Consider the following 17,822-nt stretch of genomic DNA (forward strand, 5'->3'; position numbering starts at 1 on the left):
AGAACTCATGGATATAGGGATTAGACCTCGGGTGATCAAGTTTCGAACTAAAGATGGCAAACGATCAATCAATCTATTAACCTTAAGCTTGGACACAATCCTAAACAAACTCTATGTCTAGATGAATGTTCATTTACTTAACACAATTCAAACATCAAATGTCTTTGGTTGAATAATATGAAAGCAATCATAACTAGCAAGTCCAATGGCTATCTTAGCACCTCTAACAACAAATGTCTTTGGCAAAGTATGCTAAAAGCTAAGAAGAGTTGTCTCGGGCATTTCCTCGAACACCTTTCGGGGGGGAAATGCCTAAGGTTCAACTACTGAGTGGCCAACTCAGAAGATGCATTATGCTCACTCTACTAGCAAGGAAATATGAATGATCTACACTAAAACATCCTAGTTCTAACCTAATCACCCTCAATCTCCCTAACCCATGAATTCAAAAGGTGATTACTCACTAATCTCCATGATTCCTCTTAAACCCATGTTGGATTTCAGATTAATCATGTAGAGAAACACAGGAAATAGATAAGAACACAGAATTCTCAATAATAAACTGATCAATTGATTCAAAGAGATGACTTTCCAAAGGTTTTTGGTGGTTTTTCTAAGAACAAAGATGATCCCCCTCTTGGTGGCTCCTAGAGTATTAAAACATAGGTTTAGAAAATAAAAACGTGCATAATGAAATGACCAAAAGGCCCTTGAGAAATCACAAGTTCGAGTAGAAATAAAACGCGCAGCGACCTCAGCCCGTCGCTCCGACAAGTCGCTCCAGGCTTCGGGAGCGACCTCGCTGTGTCGCTGCGAGAGGTCGCTCCGGGCTCGTTCTCGCGTCTCCGGGTGATGAAACCGCGAGCGACTTCTCCCTGTCGCTCCCATAACGTCGCTCCCAGCTGGAGCGACCTCGCTGTGTCGCTCCGAGAGGTCGCTCCGGGCTCGTTCTCGCGTCTCCGAGTGATGAAACCGCGAGCGACTTCTCCCTGTCGCTTTGGTTAGGTCGCTCCAGTAGGGTGATCAGAGCGACTCGGTGGCGTCGCTCCGGACTGGTCGCTCCCATGCCTTGCTCGCCCAATGACCACTCTAAACACTCCTTTTTGAGCTCCAAATGCCTCCAAGTGTCTCCAAGAACTCCGTGTGGTACTCCAATACCTGATAAGGACTCATGTATGCAAAATGCAACCTAAACATGGCTAAATCCTAATCTATATGATCAAAATGCACATGGATGAATGGATAAAACAATAGAAATATGCAAGATATCAACATCAAACCTAAGACTCCATAAAACTCAACCTTTTGTATAGATTATTAAAGCCTCAAGATTCTCGCCGGAAAAAAGTTGGACGTTTAATTTGACATATCTGAAAAATTGAGAGAGAGAGAGAGAGAGAGAGAGAGAGAGAGAGAGAGAGAGAGAGAGAGAGAGAGAGAGAGAGAGAGAGAGAGAGAGAGAGAGAGAGAGAGAGAGAGAGAGACCCTAACATTTATTTTTTATTTAAAACCCACCAAAAAAATAACAAGTGAGGAAACAGAAAAAAAAATAAAGCCAAAGTTCAGTTTGCTACCGTTGGGAGGTTATTGGTGTAATTAACCACCGAAAGTACCTCGGTAGCTATAAGTGTCATAGAGTGACAATAAAAACTTAAAAGTGACCTGCAATGTTAATAACTCTAGTATTTTACCCAACGAAACAATTACACTCATGGTCACTTTCCAACTTTTAATATCATAATAGGTCACTGCAAAGAGCCTCAGGCGGTGATTCCTTGTCTACCACTTCCATCGGCGTCGTCTCTGCCAAAAAAACAATATAGAAAATTAGGGCTAGTGTCAGATTCTAATACACGCAAAATTTAAATCCTCATGTATACCCAACTCTCCATGTACATACATACAACCTAGTCATTATGTACACTCAACCCCCCTTTGTACATACATACCCTCACACAACATTGTACAACTATACATTCATATTAACATGTACAACATCGCAAGTGGCGTTCATACATACCTTTCATCTACTGCTCCCTCCTCTTGTTGCTGAATCTTTGTTAATCAAACCAAAAAAGCACCATAAACATCTTAGAAATCTCGGCAATCTAACCCATAAATAATAAATCCCAGAATCAGAAAACTTAATTGAAACCCTAACCCCACAACCGGAAAGTAGTAAAGCGAGAAAAGTGTCTAACCTTTTCCTTTCCCCTTTGATTCTCGTTTTTTCTCGACGACATCGTCTTCTCCGTCAGTTTAAACATTCTTCGTCGCTGATTTCGTTCGCCGCCTTCTCCAGTGCAATTAGATCTACTTTTACCCACGATGAAAAAAAGGATAAAGTCTAAACTTTTTGTTGGACCCAAGGTAAAAAAAAACTAATTTTAACTCTCCTACGTGTCCACCACCTAAACTCATGGATTTTCAAATTTCAAATCTTATAACTAGCCCAACTAAAAATTATTTGTCCAGTTACCTAATTACTCATACTTGGTTTACCTTTACAAAGGTCAAATTGGTCTTCAACCATACTAAACTACCTCAGTAGCACATTGTCATCTACAATGTAATAAAAAGATGGAAAGTGGCCTGCAATGAAAATAAACTCTTACCCAACCATATATGCTGTTGTACCGCAGATAGGTGACGTTTGATATGAAACACATCATCCACCTTTACATACCGCAGTGCCCTCATATTTATATGGCTTTCTATACATAGCTTTTTGATGCAACTTGCATATATATTCATATGGTAGAAAAGTATCGTATTCGGGTCGGTTTGGTTTGATAGGTTCGGTTTGGTTAATTCCATTACTATTTGCTGTTTAAAGTCCAAAATTGAAATGAAAACAGGTTTACGTGAATTTCAACGCACCCTATCAGGTTTTACTGAAATGAAAACATTGTCTATCAGGTTCTAATTCGATTTGATTCTCAATTTTATACAAAACTAAACCTAAAATTGTTTAGATTACAAAATCTAGAAAATATAATAAATAATAAATCATATTTTGAATACATTTTTATAAAAAATGAATATAAGTCGATTATATTTTATTATCTTACAATTATTACCAAATGAAAATAAATTATTATTTTTATTCTAAAGTATTTTTATAAATTATAATAATCATCTAAATTTATAATAGGTTATACAAGTTTTTTTAAAAAATGTTAAAGCAGTGACTAGTTTCAATTCTTTTCTTTCTACCGAGTCAATTCATGTTCGTTGGATTTAAACAAATTTACAAAAACAAAAAGAATAAAAATAACCGCTGGAAACATAATCCACTTTATATGAGACGCATACTGTTAATAACAAGCTTATTTATAAGGAAATTAAAAGTGCTTCTTTTTAAGTGATGTAGTCTACAGTTGTGTCAATATAATCGGGCTCAAGTACAAGGACAAAAACCAAAGTGTACTCATACAATACCTGAGAGGTAAAGGAACCTTGGTCAAGCTCATCTGGAACAAGAACCGATCACATGCAAGACCGATGCTTCCTGGGATAAGTTTTGGAAGAAGGCGGGGTTAGCTTACTATTAAGATCAAAGATTGGATCTCTGGAGTAACATAGTATATTGATGAATCAACTCGAGAACTACAACTGTATTGATACTCTTTCACCTGAGTATCACTCTACTCTCATCACCTGAGTAGATCCTAGCTCATATGCTAAGTTTTACAATTGTAATCTTCGATAACCATAACCGTATAACAGAAACAATACTAGTATTTATACTTCTTTCTTATACAAGCACGTGTCATCTGCTTATTTGTTTTAAAAGACTTCAAGCTTATTCCCTCGTTTCTTCCACTCCACTCTTTACTTCATTCTTCTTAAACCTCCTTCTCTCGTAAGTTCTTGATTGGTAACCTCCTTCTCTCATAAGGTCTCGATAGGTAGAGCATTAGCAATAGCAGTATGGTATAGAAGCAGTATACTGCAGGAATTGTATGTTTTTTCTAAACTGTTTAATATGATAATTGGTAAAATAGTAATAATATGCTATTTAAAATTATTATAAAAATTAGTATATAATATATATTTTTTATTTTTAATGAATATATTTCTAATATATATATATATGAATATTAACATATAAAACTAAAAGATATATCATTAATTTATTTTATTTAATAATTTTAAAATTATGTTTATATCAAAAATTATTATTTTAAAATAATGTTTATAATTAAATATCTAATTTTTAAAATAATATTTAACATTTAAAATAAATCAAACTATTATATTTTAAATGTGAAATACTATTTTAAAATAAAATAAATTATTGTAAATTAATTTTAGAAATCAAAATTTTATTTTCTGGATATAAAAATAATTTTATGATATTATTAAATAAAATAAATGAATTAATTATATATTTTTCTTAATTTTATAAATTATAAATGCAAATGCTCTTCTAAAATCTTTATATGAGAGTATTGGCGAGAGAGCATTTGAAGAACATTAACATTTAGTAAATACTTTATTAGATAATGTAGAGCATAATGTTAATGCTTATGTTCTACCAATCAAAACATGCGCTTGTATCTATCACTTACATGCTATCTATATTTGGGAAAAAGATCGAAATTTAGTGAAGTAAGGAAAAAAGCAAATCCAAAGTAAAAGTCTGTATTGTAAGATGAATAACTTACATGCTAAGAGGCCGCCTCCAAGAAGAAGAACACCATAACCAGCAGCTACGGCTGGAGCTAGCTCCACCTTACAGCAGAGACCACCGGAGGAACATGTAACGTTAGGGCAAAAGGCGACACTGCTTCGCCGAATATTTCGTCAGAGAAGAGAAAGGATCAAAGTGATTAACATAACAAGAATCCCGGTCTTCTAAACCGATTGAATCATGATCTGTAAATTGAATTGGTTTAGTATCCTCACTGGTAGGTAGAGTCATAATTAGTTTATCCAAAAGGCGACAAAAACAATAACGGACGAACACGTCACATGATCACAAGAGAGGAGGAACTCGTGTTTTTTTATTTATTTAAAAATAACTTGAATGATTGATGACTACAAGGAACATGCAAGTCTCGCTGTCGCTTTTCAAGCTATAATTGTCTCTCTCTCTCAAAAGTCAAAACATCTTCCAACACTGAAGAAAGACAGAACTGCGCTTGTAGAAAGCTGTGAGTTTTGGGCTCTGTTGTAGTTGTTTTTTTTTTGTTGTAATAATGGAGAAGATAGTGAGATGCGTCCGGTGGGGTTATGAGGTTAATGCCTCTTCCGATGATTAATGCATGAACGCAATTGACTCCTATTTTCAACAGGTTCCTCTTCCATTTTCTCTCTCTTTCTTTTTGTGCTTTCATGCTGTGCTTTTCTCTGTTTTTTTTCTAATTTCTCATGAAGTTTTGATCTTGGACTCTTTGTAACTGTACTCATTAATTCTTGTTTGGTCGTGTTCAGGTTCTTAGTTATGGGAGGAACATGAAAGTGATTCTTGAAGCACCACTACACGACAAAGATTGTGTTTTGGGGAACATTTTAGCTGCTCATTACCTTTCCTCATGTGATCCTTCCAAAGTTAATCTCTACGTTAAATCTGCGTCTAGTAAACTTGTGAGTCTTCTTTTTATATTCACTACTTTTAGTTTCGAGGAAGATTCTTAGAGCACCATTAACCTAACAAACTCATAATGTGGTATTGGGGTGCTTAAATTGTTTTTTTCTAATTAAAAAAGAAATTAAAAAATGGATCAATCGCGGATCACCATGTATAAGTGAGACTGGTGTTTAAATAGGCTGCAGAAGAGCTGGTGTTTAAAATTTTGTAAGTACTATCCTGGGACCCACCTACTATTATATTATTTTTTTGTTAAACACCCCAATAAGCACTTGGGTTAATGGTGCTCTTAGTATAATTCGTTTTTTCTTCTTCTTCTTCAGGAACGCTCTACACCTTATGAGAAAGCCGTTTTCGAGACTGTTACTTACTTGATTTCAGAGGACAAGGATGACGACTTGGCTTTTGAAATGCACATCGAGGTTCAGTTCTCACTTCCATTGTTATTTTACATGAACCCGGCACCAATAAATCGGTCTTAAGTTATATATATGGTCTGCAGCTACTTAAAAGATTCCCAAAGGACTTGGTCTATCTGAAGAGAGCTCAGGTTTTAAGTTTCCAGATGGCTAAGCCTGTTCCCTTTTTGAATCTTGTTCAGCAGGTACTTTATCTCTCTTCAAGTTGATGGTCACTTAATATGATTTACACTTAGCCTAAGGCTATTATTTTATCTGCTTCACGCTGTAGGTTCTACCTGAGAATCAAGATGAAAGTTATATACACGGTATGCTTGCGTTCCCATTGTTAGAACTTGGTCGAATGGAAGAAGCCGCAGCTGCTTCCAGAAAAGGCTATGGGATAAACAAAGAAGACGCCTTGGCACATCACTGCGTGAGTTGTTTCAAACAAGTTGACATCTCATTCAGCATTTTAGGGTTTTCTTTTTCTTGTAAAGATTTAACTTTGTTTGTTGCAGTTTTGTCATGTTCTTCAACATAAATGTCATTTTAAAGAAGCAGTGGAGTTCATGGAAGAACTGGCAGAATATTGACTTTCTTGCACATCATTCTTGTAGAGCTTTTTCCTACTTGAATATTATAAAGCTCAACTCTTATCATTTAGATAGAACCCTGATAATAATAATATATATAAAATTATAAGGTGTACACACAATTGGTGGCATGTTGCCCTCTGTTACTTGGAAGGAGGGTCACCAATGAGTAAAGTGAAGGAGATTTATGATAATCACATCTGGAAAGAACTGGAGAAAGAGGACGCCATTCCTCCAGAGGTAAATTCTCTCTTTGGTTAGAAAATTTTTATGCTTTCATTTCCTTTCATCCAATATTCAACTGTATGCAACTCTTTAGGTTTATCTCAATGCTCTGGGTTTGTTCTTGCGTTTGGATGTAAGAGATGTTCTTGATGGTTTTAAAGACCGTCTGGAACTCCTTGCTGCTCGTTTAACTGATCAGGTAAGCCATGCACTAGTAGGATGACATGTGTTCTTTTTCTCCATAGGGTTTTTATTGATATGTCGAAATGATTAGTTTTTTTCTCGGCCACATGTGTGGTTTAACATTTCAGGCAAACTGGTATTTGGACTGGCAGCTAGACGGCTGCAGGACCTTCTCAACATGAGATAGGTGCAGGACATTCTCAGACTGCTGCAGGACCTTCTCAGGCTGCTGCAGGACCTTCTCAGACGGCTGCAGGACCTTCTCAGGATGCTGCAGGACCTTCTCAAGGGACCAGTAATCCTCCAATTCAACTCATCCCAGCGATCACAAGGAAGAAAACGGATTTTCGGCTTCTTCCACACCCGGCTCCTTAGTCATCCTGAGCTGGAACTGTTGTGGGTTGGGGAACCCCATAACAGTCCAGCGCCTCAAACGGATCCAAAGGAAAAACAACCCTGATATTGTTTTCCTCATGGAGACCAAAAACCCCCACAGAGATGGTGTGCAAGGAACTGGAGTGGCTTCAAGCTAACAACTATTTTGCAGTTCCACCGCATTCACCAGGAGGAGGAGGTCTGTTTCTATCCTGGAAAAAAGACATTGATCTTCAGGTCTTATCATCATCACACAGTTATATAGATGCTACAATCATCTACAAAGGCAAATCCTTCCACACTACTTTCGTTTATGGGGAGCCAGACCAATCTAAAAGATATCAAGTGTGGTGCTCTCTCTCATCACTACAGCCGGTTTCTGTAATTCCTTGGCTTTTAACAGGAGATTTTAACGAGATAGTAGATAACAGTGAGAAATGTGGAGGACCAGAACGAGCAGAAGGAACATTTTGTGCTTTTAGATCATTTCTTTCTAAGAATGGTCTATTTGATCTAAAGTTCTCGGGAAGATACCTATCATGGAGGGGGAAGAGACACTCGCATCTGGTGCTGTGCAGGCTTGACCGATCTGTTAGCAATAGTGAGTGGACTGAGCTATTCCCATCGAGCAGAAACCAGTATCTGAAGTTTGAAGGTTCTGATCATAGGCCCCTGCTGACGTTTCTCGATACATCAAGGAAAAAGAGTGCAAAAATTTTCAGATACGACAGGAGGCTAAATGATAATTTGGAAATTAAAGATCTTATCAAGGAAATTTGGGAGAAGAGTCCACACCTCTCTGTTGAGGACAGGCTTACGCTCTGTCGGCGAGCCATTTGCACATGGAGTAAACAGTTTCACGAAAATAGCCAAAAAGCCCTCGAGGAGACAAGAGAACAGCTGGGGTCTGCAATGTCAAGTCCCAGTCCTGATGAAGAATTAATCCATGGATTAAACCTGAGACTACTGCACTTGTACAAAGCCGAAGAAAGCTTCTGGAAACAGAGAAGCAGACAGTTATGGTTAGTTCTTGGGGACTCAAACTCGGGTTATTTTCATGCGGTGGCTAAAGGGAGATCAGCTAAGAATAGGTTCTCAGTGATAACTAACAAAAATGGTGTACCTGTCTTTGAAAAAGAAGAAATATCCAAAGTTATCTCTGCTTATTACTCTGACTTGTTTCAATCAAGTGCTTTCGACGGTCAACATACAATAGCTGAAGCACTTCAACCCTGCATCTCTGAAACACAAAATATCATGCTCACAAGAATGCCGCAGTCAAAGGAAATTAAGGAAGCTACCTTTGCTATCCATGCTGACAAGGCTCCAGGCCCTGATGGGTTTTCAGCTGGTTTTTTCCAATCTAATTGGGAGATCATTGGCTCAGCAGTCATAAAAGAGATCCAGGGATTCTTCTCAACCGGCATCCTCGCACCATCGATCAACAAAACACATGTGAGATTAATACCTAAGATCACAGGGGCACAGAAAGTGGAGGACTACAGACCTATTGCACTTTGTAATATCTACTACAAGATTACTCCAAACTACTGTCCCTAAGGTTAAAATCGGTGCTAAGCTCTATAGTGTCGGAAAATCAATCAGCTTTTATTCCTGGAAGGGCTATAGCAGACAATGTATTGATTACTCATGAGGTTCTACAGATTCTAAAGACATCAAAGGCAGAGAAAAACTGTACAATGGCAGTCAAGACTGATATGTCCAAAGCCTATGATCGAATAGAATGGAGTTTTGTACAACAAGTTCTACAGAGACTCGGCTTCAATGCAAAGTGGATCAACTGGTTAATGCAGTGTATTACTACGGTCTCCTACTCCTATCTAGTGAATGACTCTGTCTATGGAGAGGTGAAACCTTACCGGGGCATTAGACAGGGGGATCCCTTGTCTCCCTACGTGTTTATCCTCTGCAGCGAAGTCTTGTCAGGTCTTTGCAAGAGTGCAGAGAAGAAGGGATTACTCCAAGGAGTCAGAGTAGCAAGGGGAAGTCCGAGAGTTAGTCATCTGCTTTTTGCAGATGACACGATGTTCTTCGGTCTAGCTTCGGCCACCAACTGTGAGACTCTGATGAAGATCCTAAAAGACTATGAACGAGCTTCAGGCCAGATGATTAACAAGTCGAAGTCCTCTGTTACTTTCTCAAGTAAGTCTCCCCCTGAAGTCAGAGAACAAGTGAAGTCAATATTGGGAATTACAAAGGAAGGTGGCTTGGGTAAGTACCTAGGTTTGCCTGAACATTTTGGCAGACGGAAGAAAGATTTGTTTACTTCTATTGTTGACCGAATCCGTCAAAAGGCTATCAGTTGGTCCTCAAGTAAGCTTTCTCGGGCTGGGAAGCTCACTATGCTCAAGGCAGTCCTCAGTGCCATTCCAACCTACACAATGTCATGTTTTATGCTCCCAGTCAGTTTATGTAAAAGAATCCAATCAGTGCTTACGAGGTTCTGGTGGGATGGAGCAGACGAAAAGAAAAAGATTTGTTGGGTAGCTTGGGATCGTCTAACAAAACCTAAAGAGATGGGGGGACTAGGCCTAAGGGATATCCAAACATTTAATCAAGCTCTCCTAGCAAAATTGGCATGGCGGCTTGTTACAGCCCCTGAGAGTCTACTAGCACGGGTGCTTTTCGGAAAATACTGTCATGGTAAGCACTTTCTAGATGTGGAATCTCCTAAGGTGTGTTCCCATGGATGGAGAGGAATCCTATTTGGAAGAGACCTTCTAACGAAGAACCTAGGGAAAGCAGTGGGTAATGGGCAAACAATACGACTCTGGAAAGACTCGTGGATTTCACTTGATAAGATGGTGAAGCCTATGGGACCTATCAAGGAGTCTGATCTAGACCTCACTGTCTCAGATTTACTAACAGATGATCTAAGTTGGAACAGCAGAAGAATAAAAGAGGTTTTACCTGAGTTTTTGGAACAGATCATCTGCCTGCAACCAAGCAGGAAAGGAGCTGAGGACTCTTACATATGGCATGCGACATCCTCTGGAGTTTACTCTACAAAATCAGGGTATTTTGCTGCTTCCACTCCCTGGTTAGAGAAATCAGAGTCAAGTCAAGCTGAGGAGTTTCATTGGATCAAAGATATTTGGGCAGGGGAGTTCTCACCAAAGATGAAAGCCTTTCTCTGGGCAGTAGTGCAAAAGGCAATCCCTATCGGAGAAAACCTATATCAACGAGGTGTAAGATCGGCTGCTCAGTGCCTTAGGTGTAATGAACATGAAACAAGCACACACTTGTTCTTTACCTGCCCCTTTGCGAAGAGAGTTTGGCGGTGTGTACCTCTACATTCAGCAGTTCACATAGCTGCGGAGTCCACCTTCAAAGAAGCTATTGTCAAGTTCCGTAAAGCTGTTTGTCTACCACCCTCCGGTTTTACACTAAATATTCTTCCTTGGATCTGTTGGGTCCTTTGGACATCAAGAAACGCTCTTGTTTTTGAGGATAAACGAAGCAATCCTGAAGACATAGCTTTGAAAGGGTTAAGACTAGCAAAGGATTGGATGGAAGCGCAAGGAAAAACATCAGAGTCTAAGATACCTCCCAAACCGAAGGAAAGCAAGGATCGACCTCCAGATTCTTCAGAGAATCCTCCACCGATCGTGTGTGCTACAGACGCGGCATGGAATGCAAGCAGAAAGACGGCGGGGCTGGGGTGGACCTTCTCCGGACCGTCTTTAACAGCTACAACGCAAGGGTCGAGAATCCAAGCCTCAGTCAACTCTCCGCTGATCGCAGAAGCCCTGGCAGTACGAACGGCCCTCTATATGGCGCTGACTTTGGATTTCACGAATCTAAAAGTCTGCTCCGACAATTCAACGCTCATTCGAGCCATAAACAGCAAATCTCAGTCAAAAGAAATCATTGGAATCGTGAGTGATATCCAAGTGATCTCCTCTGAGTTCACAAGCATCTCATTCTCGTTTATCCCTCGATCGGAAAATTCTGTTGCCGATGGGGTCGCAAAAGCGGTGCTCCTTTCTTCTTTTAATTTGTAATGGACCTTGGGTTGGGCTACGTTTTAGGCCCATCTCCTCTTTTATTTAGTTTAATGAAAGTTTAAGTGACAAAAAAAAAAAAGGACTGGCAGCTAGATTTACTGATAGTTTGGGCGCTGGCGAAGGTTGGAGAGACTTCAATGGCTCATGAATTACTTGAGGGTCTGAAGTTCCGGTTAGTAAGAATTTATAATCTTCTACAGTTTCTATAACTGAAACTGGGTGTGTTGTGAAACTATGTTGTTCTTGCAGACTATCAAAGATGAACAAGAAGAAACAACAAGTGATGCAGAAAGCGATTCAGGTTTGTTCTCCGTTCTTGACCGTCTTCTCTGTTCTAACAGTCAATATCAGTCTTCATTTTCTTTTTTATTAGCTGGTAGAAGCTGTGTACGAATACGCGAAGGGTAACTACAAACAGGCTCTATGTTTACTTGGTTCAGATTTTAATGCCATTGACTATAAGGTAAATAAAGCTCAAGCTACTAACTCAAAAACTCTCTGGATCAAACACAATGGATTCCTTTCTAAACTGTTTGGTCGTTAATACCAAATCATTGCGGCATCAGATGAACAGATAGATGTTTTCAATGAAGTATGGTGCCAGCTGCTGCTAAAGACAGGCCAATCGTCCACTGGTACTTGTTGTAGAGTATTAAAATTTTCATTAAATATACATCTTGTTTACTATACCAATGAATGCTCTTGGCTCTGATGTGCAGGCCCGTGCCTCTTATAAGGCAGCTAAAGCATTAGCTTTAGGCCACAATTTTTTTAAAAAAAAATTAGGCCACATCTTCTATTTTATGTACAGTACTTTTCATTTTATTTAGCTTGATATAAAACTACGAATACTTGTTAACAAATCTTCTTCTTTATTTCTTCCTTCATATTTTTTTTAAAAATTTAATCTTCTTCTTTATTTCTTTACTTAGTATGGAAAAATCTTAAATCTTGTTAACAAGTTGATTAATAATTAGTTATAAAGTGCTTTTGAATTGAATTTTAGAATAACAATGGTTGTTGGCGGGTGGTATTTATAAAATTATTTATGTTCGGAGATCGAACTTCTAAAAATGGCACTACAAGCAGAAGTTAAAAGAGTTGCTGAAATATTGAACTCTATGAAAGTAATGGGAGATTTTATTATAACTCATGGATTGTTTATCAAATATGTTGCAATTCTTTTTCAAAAAAAATATATGTTAGCAATTCCAGTTTAGGTTGCTTCTGCAGAATTTGTTTTTTAAAGTTGAAGTTGATAAAAAATATTTACGATTTACTATATGTCACAAAAGAAACTGAATGGGAACTAGAAGATGTGTTTTTAACAAATAAAAATTTATTAGGGTTATATTTGAAAAAAATGCTTCAGGCCACCAAAATGTTTGGGACGGCACTGCTGATGTGTGCAGCCAAAGAAGTTATCAGAAAGAGGATAAAGGTCAGAGAAGGTTCTCCTTTCACGTGGCGTTTGCTGGTAAACACAATATGAATTCTACAAGTAGGATCTCACTGAGTTTTGTTCATGTGTCAATGAGTTTTAGTGATGAGAAAACCATGTCATACTTTTGGTGCCAGGAGAAGAGCTATGCCATGGAAGGTGATGCAGAGGCTCTGAATGCAGGACAGAGAGCTAAAATGCTGGAATCCTCTTATTTCTAAGGAGGGTCTTTTTCAACCATGTTAAAATTCATTCTAAAGAATTTAGATTATATATAATATTCAAAATTTGAAATCCCTTGTATTTAAAAGATAAGTATTATAACATTGAAATATGCATGTGACATCACTACAATGATTTATAGAATCCTTAAAGAAATAAATTAGTCCACCTAAATATATAATAAGTTTTATTAAACTAACCATAAATTAGTTATTAATTTTCTTCATTCTTTTCTTAAATAAAAATTACAGAATTCATAAATTAATTATTAATTTTCTTCATTCTTTTCTTAAATAAAAATTACAGAATTGCTTAATGTGTGGCTAAAGTATATATGACAGTTAACGATATTGAATAATAAAGATTTGATAAAAATTATTGTATCATCTGTCATTTTTCATTTATTAAAATAAATTAAACAACCACATTAACCATATAATAAAAATTTAGACTTTTATGTTTATGTTATATTTTGAAATTTTAAAAACGATTATAAATTACTAATATATATATTTAAAAAAATTTATGATCCATAATTTAAAATTTTTATTCTGACAAGATACAAATGATTACAAAATTATATAAGCAGGATGTCTTATTTAATAAATATTAAGATATATATATATATATATATATATCATTTAAATTAAACAATGTATCAGATAAAAAATAGATAAATATTTTAATTTTGAGATTTGCTTTGAACAATTTTTCTTTTTGACAAAAGCTTTGAAAAAATATTGACAACTTAATATTTATTTTAACTTTACATTGAGTTTTTTTTTCAAAATTATAAATTGCTAAACTATTAATCATTTCACAATGAAAATTTTGTTATCAGTGATTTAAAGGTTTTGATATAAAAAGATACAATGATCAAAAAAAATGAGCAGAAAAAATTATTTAATAGATAACAATATTAAAAATATATTATATATTTATGTTAATATTATTTAATTTTAATTTTATACCATATAAAATAGAAAAAGTGTTATTTATTTATGTGTTTGCACCAATTTAATTGTATATGTAATAGTTACTAAATTTTTAATTATTCAATATACATTTTTATTACATACAATGTGAAAATAAAATATATATAATGTTCATCCCACACAAGGAACGGATCTTAACCTAGTGTTGTATTAATTTGAAAACTAAGTCTTTAAGGTCAACTCATATAACAGAAACTTCAATGATGTATTTAATTTTCTCTCTATTAGAAGTATTCAAAATTTCAATAAAAAGAATTTGGCCAATTAAAGAAAAAACTTGATTCCCAAGCTCATTCATTTTTTCATGCAAATTGGAATTTTTTTTAATGATGTGATCTTATTGCATCATGCTTAGATTTTTTTTCTAAGTAAAAGTTTTTTGACATGTTCGCTAATTAGAAAATGCTTTTTGAAACTATTTAAAAAATTATTTTAAAATTATTAATATTTAGAAATGTAATTGTTAATATTTATATTCAAAATGATAATATTTATAAAAATAATTATATATTTAAAAATGTAAATTATATAAATGTAATGAATTATAATTTGGATTTAAGGTGCAATAGATATTTGGTAAGAATTATTTTGTTTTCTAGTTTTTTATCACATGAATTTTGAAAATCACATGGATACATATGATTGTTTGAAAGTTAAGTCTTATGTGTAAAAAAGAATAAAATTCATCTCCCAATAACACTAGATTTAATTAGAATTAAAAAATCAGTAATTACTAAAAAAATTTGAATAACATGGGATTTGAGTGAATTTTGAATTTTTTTAAACCAATAACAATAGATTCTATTAAAAATTTTGAAATCTAAAAACTAATAGCAATTGAATCTCAAATTAGTTCATGAGAATTCAGTTACCAATAACACTAAGTCTTGCATTACTTTTTTATTGCTCCTATTATGCGACACGGACGGCTGTGCTGCAGACAAAACCCCAAATACTAATGAGCCTCTCAGACTAACAGTTGGACGGTGTGTAAAGATCATTGTGGCTTGTTGATAGGTAAGATCCATGACCTTAATTGTTATCTGCCCTAGAATGCTAATGCCCAAATTTGATTTTTTTTTTTTCCTTTTGTCACTGTTTTTTATTCCTTTTTCACATTTTTGTACATCTGAGATTTACAAGAACTCAACTTTTCCTGTTAAGAAAAAGAGTACATTGTGTCCAACATTTTAGCTTAGCACACCATAAAACTTCGTATCTGTTAAGAAAAAGATTGCATTGTTTCTGTTTTCATGATACTCTTCTGTGAAAAAATAGTCATTTTATTTCTCCCTATCTACTATATTGTCAATCTTGATAGCCACATAATATTTGTGGGTTTACTTTGTTTTATGCCTTATTAAAAGAGATATATATATCCACTAGCAGAGTGGTCCATTGGTTGGATATCGATAGATTTTTAAGATGTGGCCTGTGTGTAGTAAAACTGCGGGTTTAATCAGGGTGTGAGTTGACTTGTCCTAAACTCTCTGACACACTGGCTAGTGAGCCCAGGTTTGCTACTTCTTTGTCGTAAACCCTGAAATTGACATTATGATGAGAGTGCAGTTGCATCATTGTGTCTATTTAAGGGGTCAAATAGTTAATGCAGTGATCACAAAGTTAGTATTTTTATAGACTTGGTTTGAGTAAAAAACAAGTTTTATTTTGGCTTCTTGACTTTGTTATGGACCTTAGGTGTGTATGGGCTGCCACTCAAACGTTAGAAGAAATGTTTTTTGCAGGATTCTGGATTAAGTGGGTGTGGATGTCTCATTTTTAATTAGTTTCTGAGTCGTCAACATTGATGTTGACTTGTTTTATTGGGTAAGTCATTGTATGACACAAGTTGGGAAAGTAATGAGTTTGACAAGTTGCGTCCTAACGAGATCAGATTTGGAGTTAGTTTCTATTGGTAGAGACTAGAGAGCGAGACGTTCTTTTGGAATTACCAAATTACTAGATTAAAGATATAAAATATGATTAGTTTAAAGATCAAACGCAAGGAGATGAAGGATACGGTTAGTTAGTTAGAGAGATTCAGAAATCACAGAACTCATTCCGCGAGCATGTTGTTACCACCTCTTTTGATTGTGTATTATTGTCTTTCGTTTTAATTTTGAGTTTTAAAATTAAAAGAATACTAATAATTACGTAGAGTTAAAAAAGAACACATCACATGTAATAAGTAATAATGTAATAAGTGCTAAGAGGGGTTAAGGAGAGGGCATGTGAAAGTGGGAAAGGAGAAGAGAATACAGCTGTGTACGCCGCTCGCTCTCTCTCTCTCTCTCTTTTTCTTTCCCCATCAAGAAAGTTCTCCACTTCCACCGCCCACCTTCTCTCTTCATACCTTCTTCTTCTTCTTCATCTCTCTTTTTATTATTTATTTATTATCTGCTATATTATTATTAGCATCTTCTCAATTATGTATTACCCAATTGTTCTCCTTAACATTCACGAACTTTTCCTGTAAAGTTTTTTCCTTTTTTAGATAGCTTAAGAACCTGCGGTGTATATGTGCACAGCGTCATTTGGTGATGAAAATGAAATGTTGTAACAAACAGTTATAAGTTGAGGCTATTTATTAGGAGTGTATAATGTCGACAGTGGCAGTGTCTGCATCGACGTTTCAGCTTGCAGCTAAATTTAGATATGATGCTATTTAATTCCTTTACTCATTAAAACTTCATCCTTCCTATATTTCTTCACCTCAACTTTAGTGTCTCAAATGTACTTGTCTCCAGTATTTTAATAATATTATATTTTAGAGGTTTGATTTGCATTACATTTGATTTAAACAAATTTTAAAATATTGTATCATAAAATTTGTCAAACTATTGGTTCTGTCAGTTTTCTAGATTTACTCAAATCAAATAAATCTAAAATTATATATATATCCCAAAGAAATAATATATACACTGCATATTTACTAATTATTTGATCAGCTGCAATAGATTTGGAGTTGGTAACACAGTCATGCATTATATAATTTATTTAAATTATAATAAAATATATTCATTGGAAGGTTAAAATTAACTATTACTTGGTCAGTCCTTTTGTTACATTACTATTTTGTCTGATTTTTTATTACATCACTATTGTTTGGTCTGTTTCTATAACTTTATTACACAACAAAAATCAAAATTATAAAGGAGAGAGAGACTGTTGAACTGGAGAGGAAATGGAGTGGGGGAAAGATGTCAAGGCTGGTCCAGCTCAAATCGGGCAAAACTATACGATTCCAACTTTGTCCTTCCCCTCCCAAAAATCTGATTGTCACATACCCTACCAATTAGACAATGCCACGTGGGAACTTTAGACATGGTGGTGGGTAGGGGTGTGCACTTTACCCGATATCCAAAACCGCATCCGAATCCGATCCGAAAAATCCGAATCGAAATCCGAACCAAAGTATCAAAATATTCGAACGGGTATTGAATTAGGAGAGATTGGATATCCGAACCCGAATGGATATCCAAAGATAACCGAACTTATGTATAATTAACCTTATATTTCTAGTTTATATCTCTCATTTTATATAAAATATTTATATTGATATTACACATACTTTAAGTTCATATGATACACATACAATTACACTTAAAATGCATGTCAAACATTTTATTTTAAAAATTAACAAAAAGTTATATCCAAAATTTAAAAATAATAACCAAATTAATATTTTTTTAGTTTCAAAATGTTATGTCCAAATCTATTAACCATTCTATTAAAAATAAAAAAAATAGTTAAGTAAAAGTTA

The 17,822-nt window shown here is 35.4% G+C and overlaps 2 protein-coding genes and 1 long non-coding RNA gene across 8 annotated transcripts; 2 read left to right on the top strand and 1 right to left on the bottom strand.

Moving 5' to 3' along the window:
* Positions 1 to 1,550: 1,550 nt before the first annotated feature.
* LOC125577270 lies at positions 1,551 to 4,889 on the bottom strand. The gene is made up of 2 exons (XR_007315634.1): positions 4,671 to 4,889; positions 1,551 to 3,952 (listed from the first exon to the last, which is right to left on the bottom strand). It is a non-coding gene; the product is annotated as an uncharacterized LOC125577270 (long non-coding RNA).
* A 225-nt stretch (positions 4,890 to 5,114) lies between these two features.
* LOC106418734 lies at positions 5,115 to 9,054 on the top strand. Of its 4 annotated transcripts, XR_007315633.1 has the most exons (9): positions 5,115 to 5,300; positions 5,440 to 5,592; positions 5,920 to 6,018; positions 6,099 to 6,200; positions 6,287 to 6,430; positions 6,516 to 6,610; positions 6,701 to 6,830; positions 6,910 to 7,014; positions 7,127 to 9,054. XR_007315633.1 is itself a non-coding variant. In XM_048738544.1 (7 exons), the coding sequence occupies exons 1-6, from the start codon at positions 5,271 to 5,273 to the stop codon at positions 6,588 to 6,590; spliced, it is 603 nt and encodes a 200-aa protein (XP_048594501.1). In that variant the 5' UTR covers positions 5,115 to 5,270; the 3' UTR covers positions 6,591 to 6,610; positions 6,701 to 9,054. The 4 variants fall into 4 exon arrangements, 1 of the variants encoding a protein (XP_048594501.1); XR_007315632.1 differs by having other exon boundaries at positions 6,910 to 9,054; XR_007315631.1 differs by having other exon boundaries at positions 6,287 to 6,610; positions 6,910 to 9,054.
* On the top strand, positions 7,396 to 13,136 carry LOC106418824. 3 transcript variants are annotated; one of them, XM_048738541.1, is made up of 6 exons: positions 7,396 to 11,573; positions 11,651 to 11,702; positions 11,775 to 11,864; positions 11,968 to 12,036; positions 12,121 to 12,878; positions 12,980 to 13,136. In XM_048738541.1, exon 1 carries the CDS (start codon positions 9,074 to 9,076, stop codon positions 11,396 to 11,398), a length of 2,325 nt encoding a protein of 774 aa, XP_048594498.1. In that variant the 5' UTR covers positions 7,396 to 9,073; the 3' UTR covers positions 11,399 to 11,573; positions 11,651 to 11,702; positions 11,775 to 11,864; positions 11,968 to 12,036; positions 12,121 to 12,878; positions 12,980 to 13,136. The 3 variants fall into 3 exon arrangements, with proteins under 3 accessions (XP_048594498.1, XP_048594499.1, XP_048594500.1); XM_048738542.1 differs by having other exon boundaries at positions 12,774 to 12,878; XM_048738543.1 differs by having other exon boundaries at positions 12,814 to 12,878.
* The last annotated feature ends 4,686 nt before the right edge of the window (positions 13,137 to 17,822 follow it).

Source organism: Brassica napus, chromosome A8 (genome assembly GCF_020379485.1).
Source record: "Brassica napus cultivar Da-Ae chromosome A8, Da-Ae, whole genome shotgun sequence".
Taxonomy (NCBI): Eukaryota; Viridiplantae; Streptophyta; class Magnoliopsida; order Brassicales; family Brassicaceae; genus Brassica; species Brassica napus.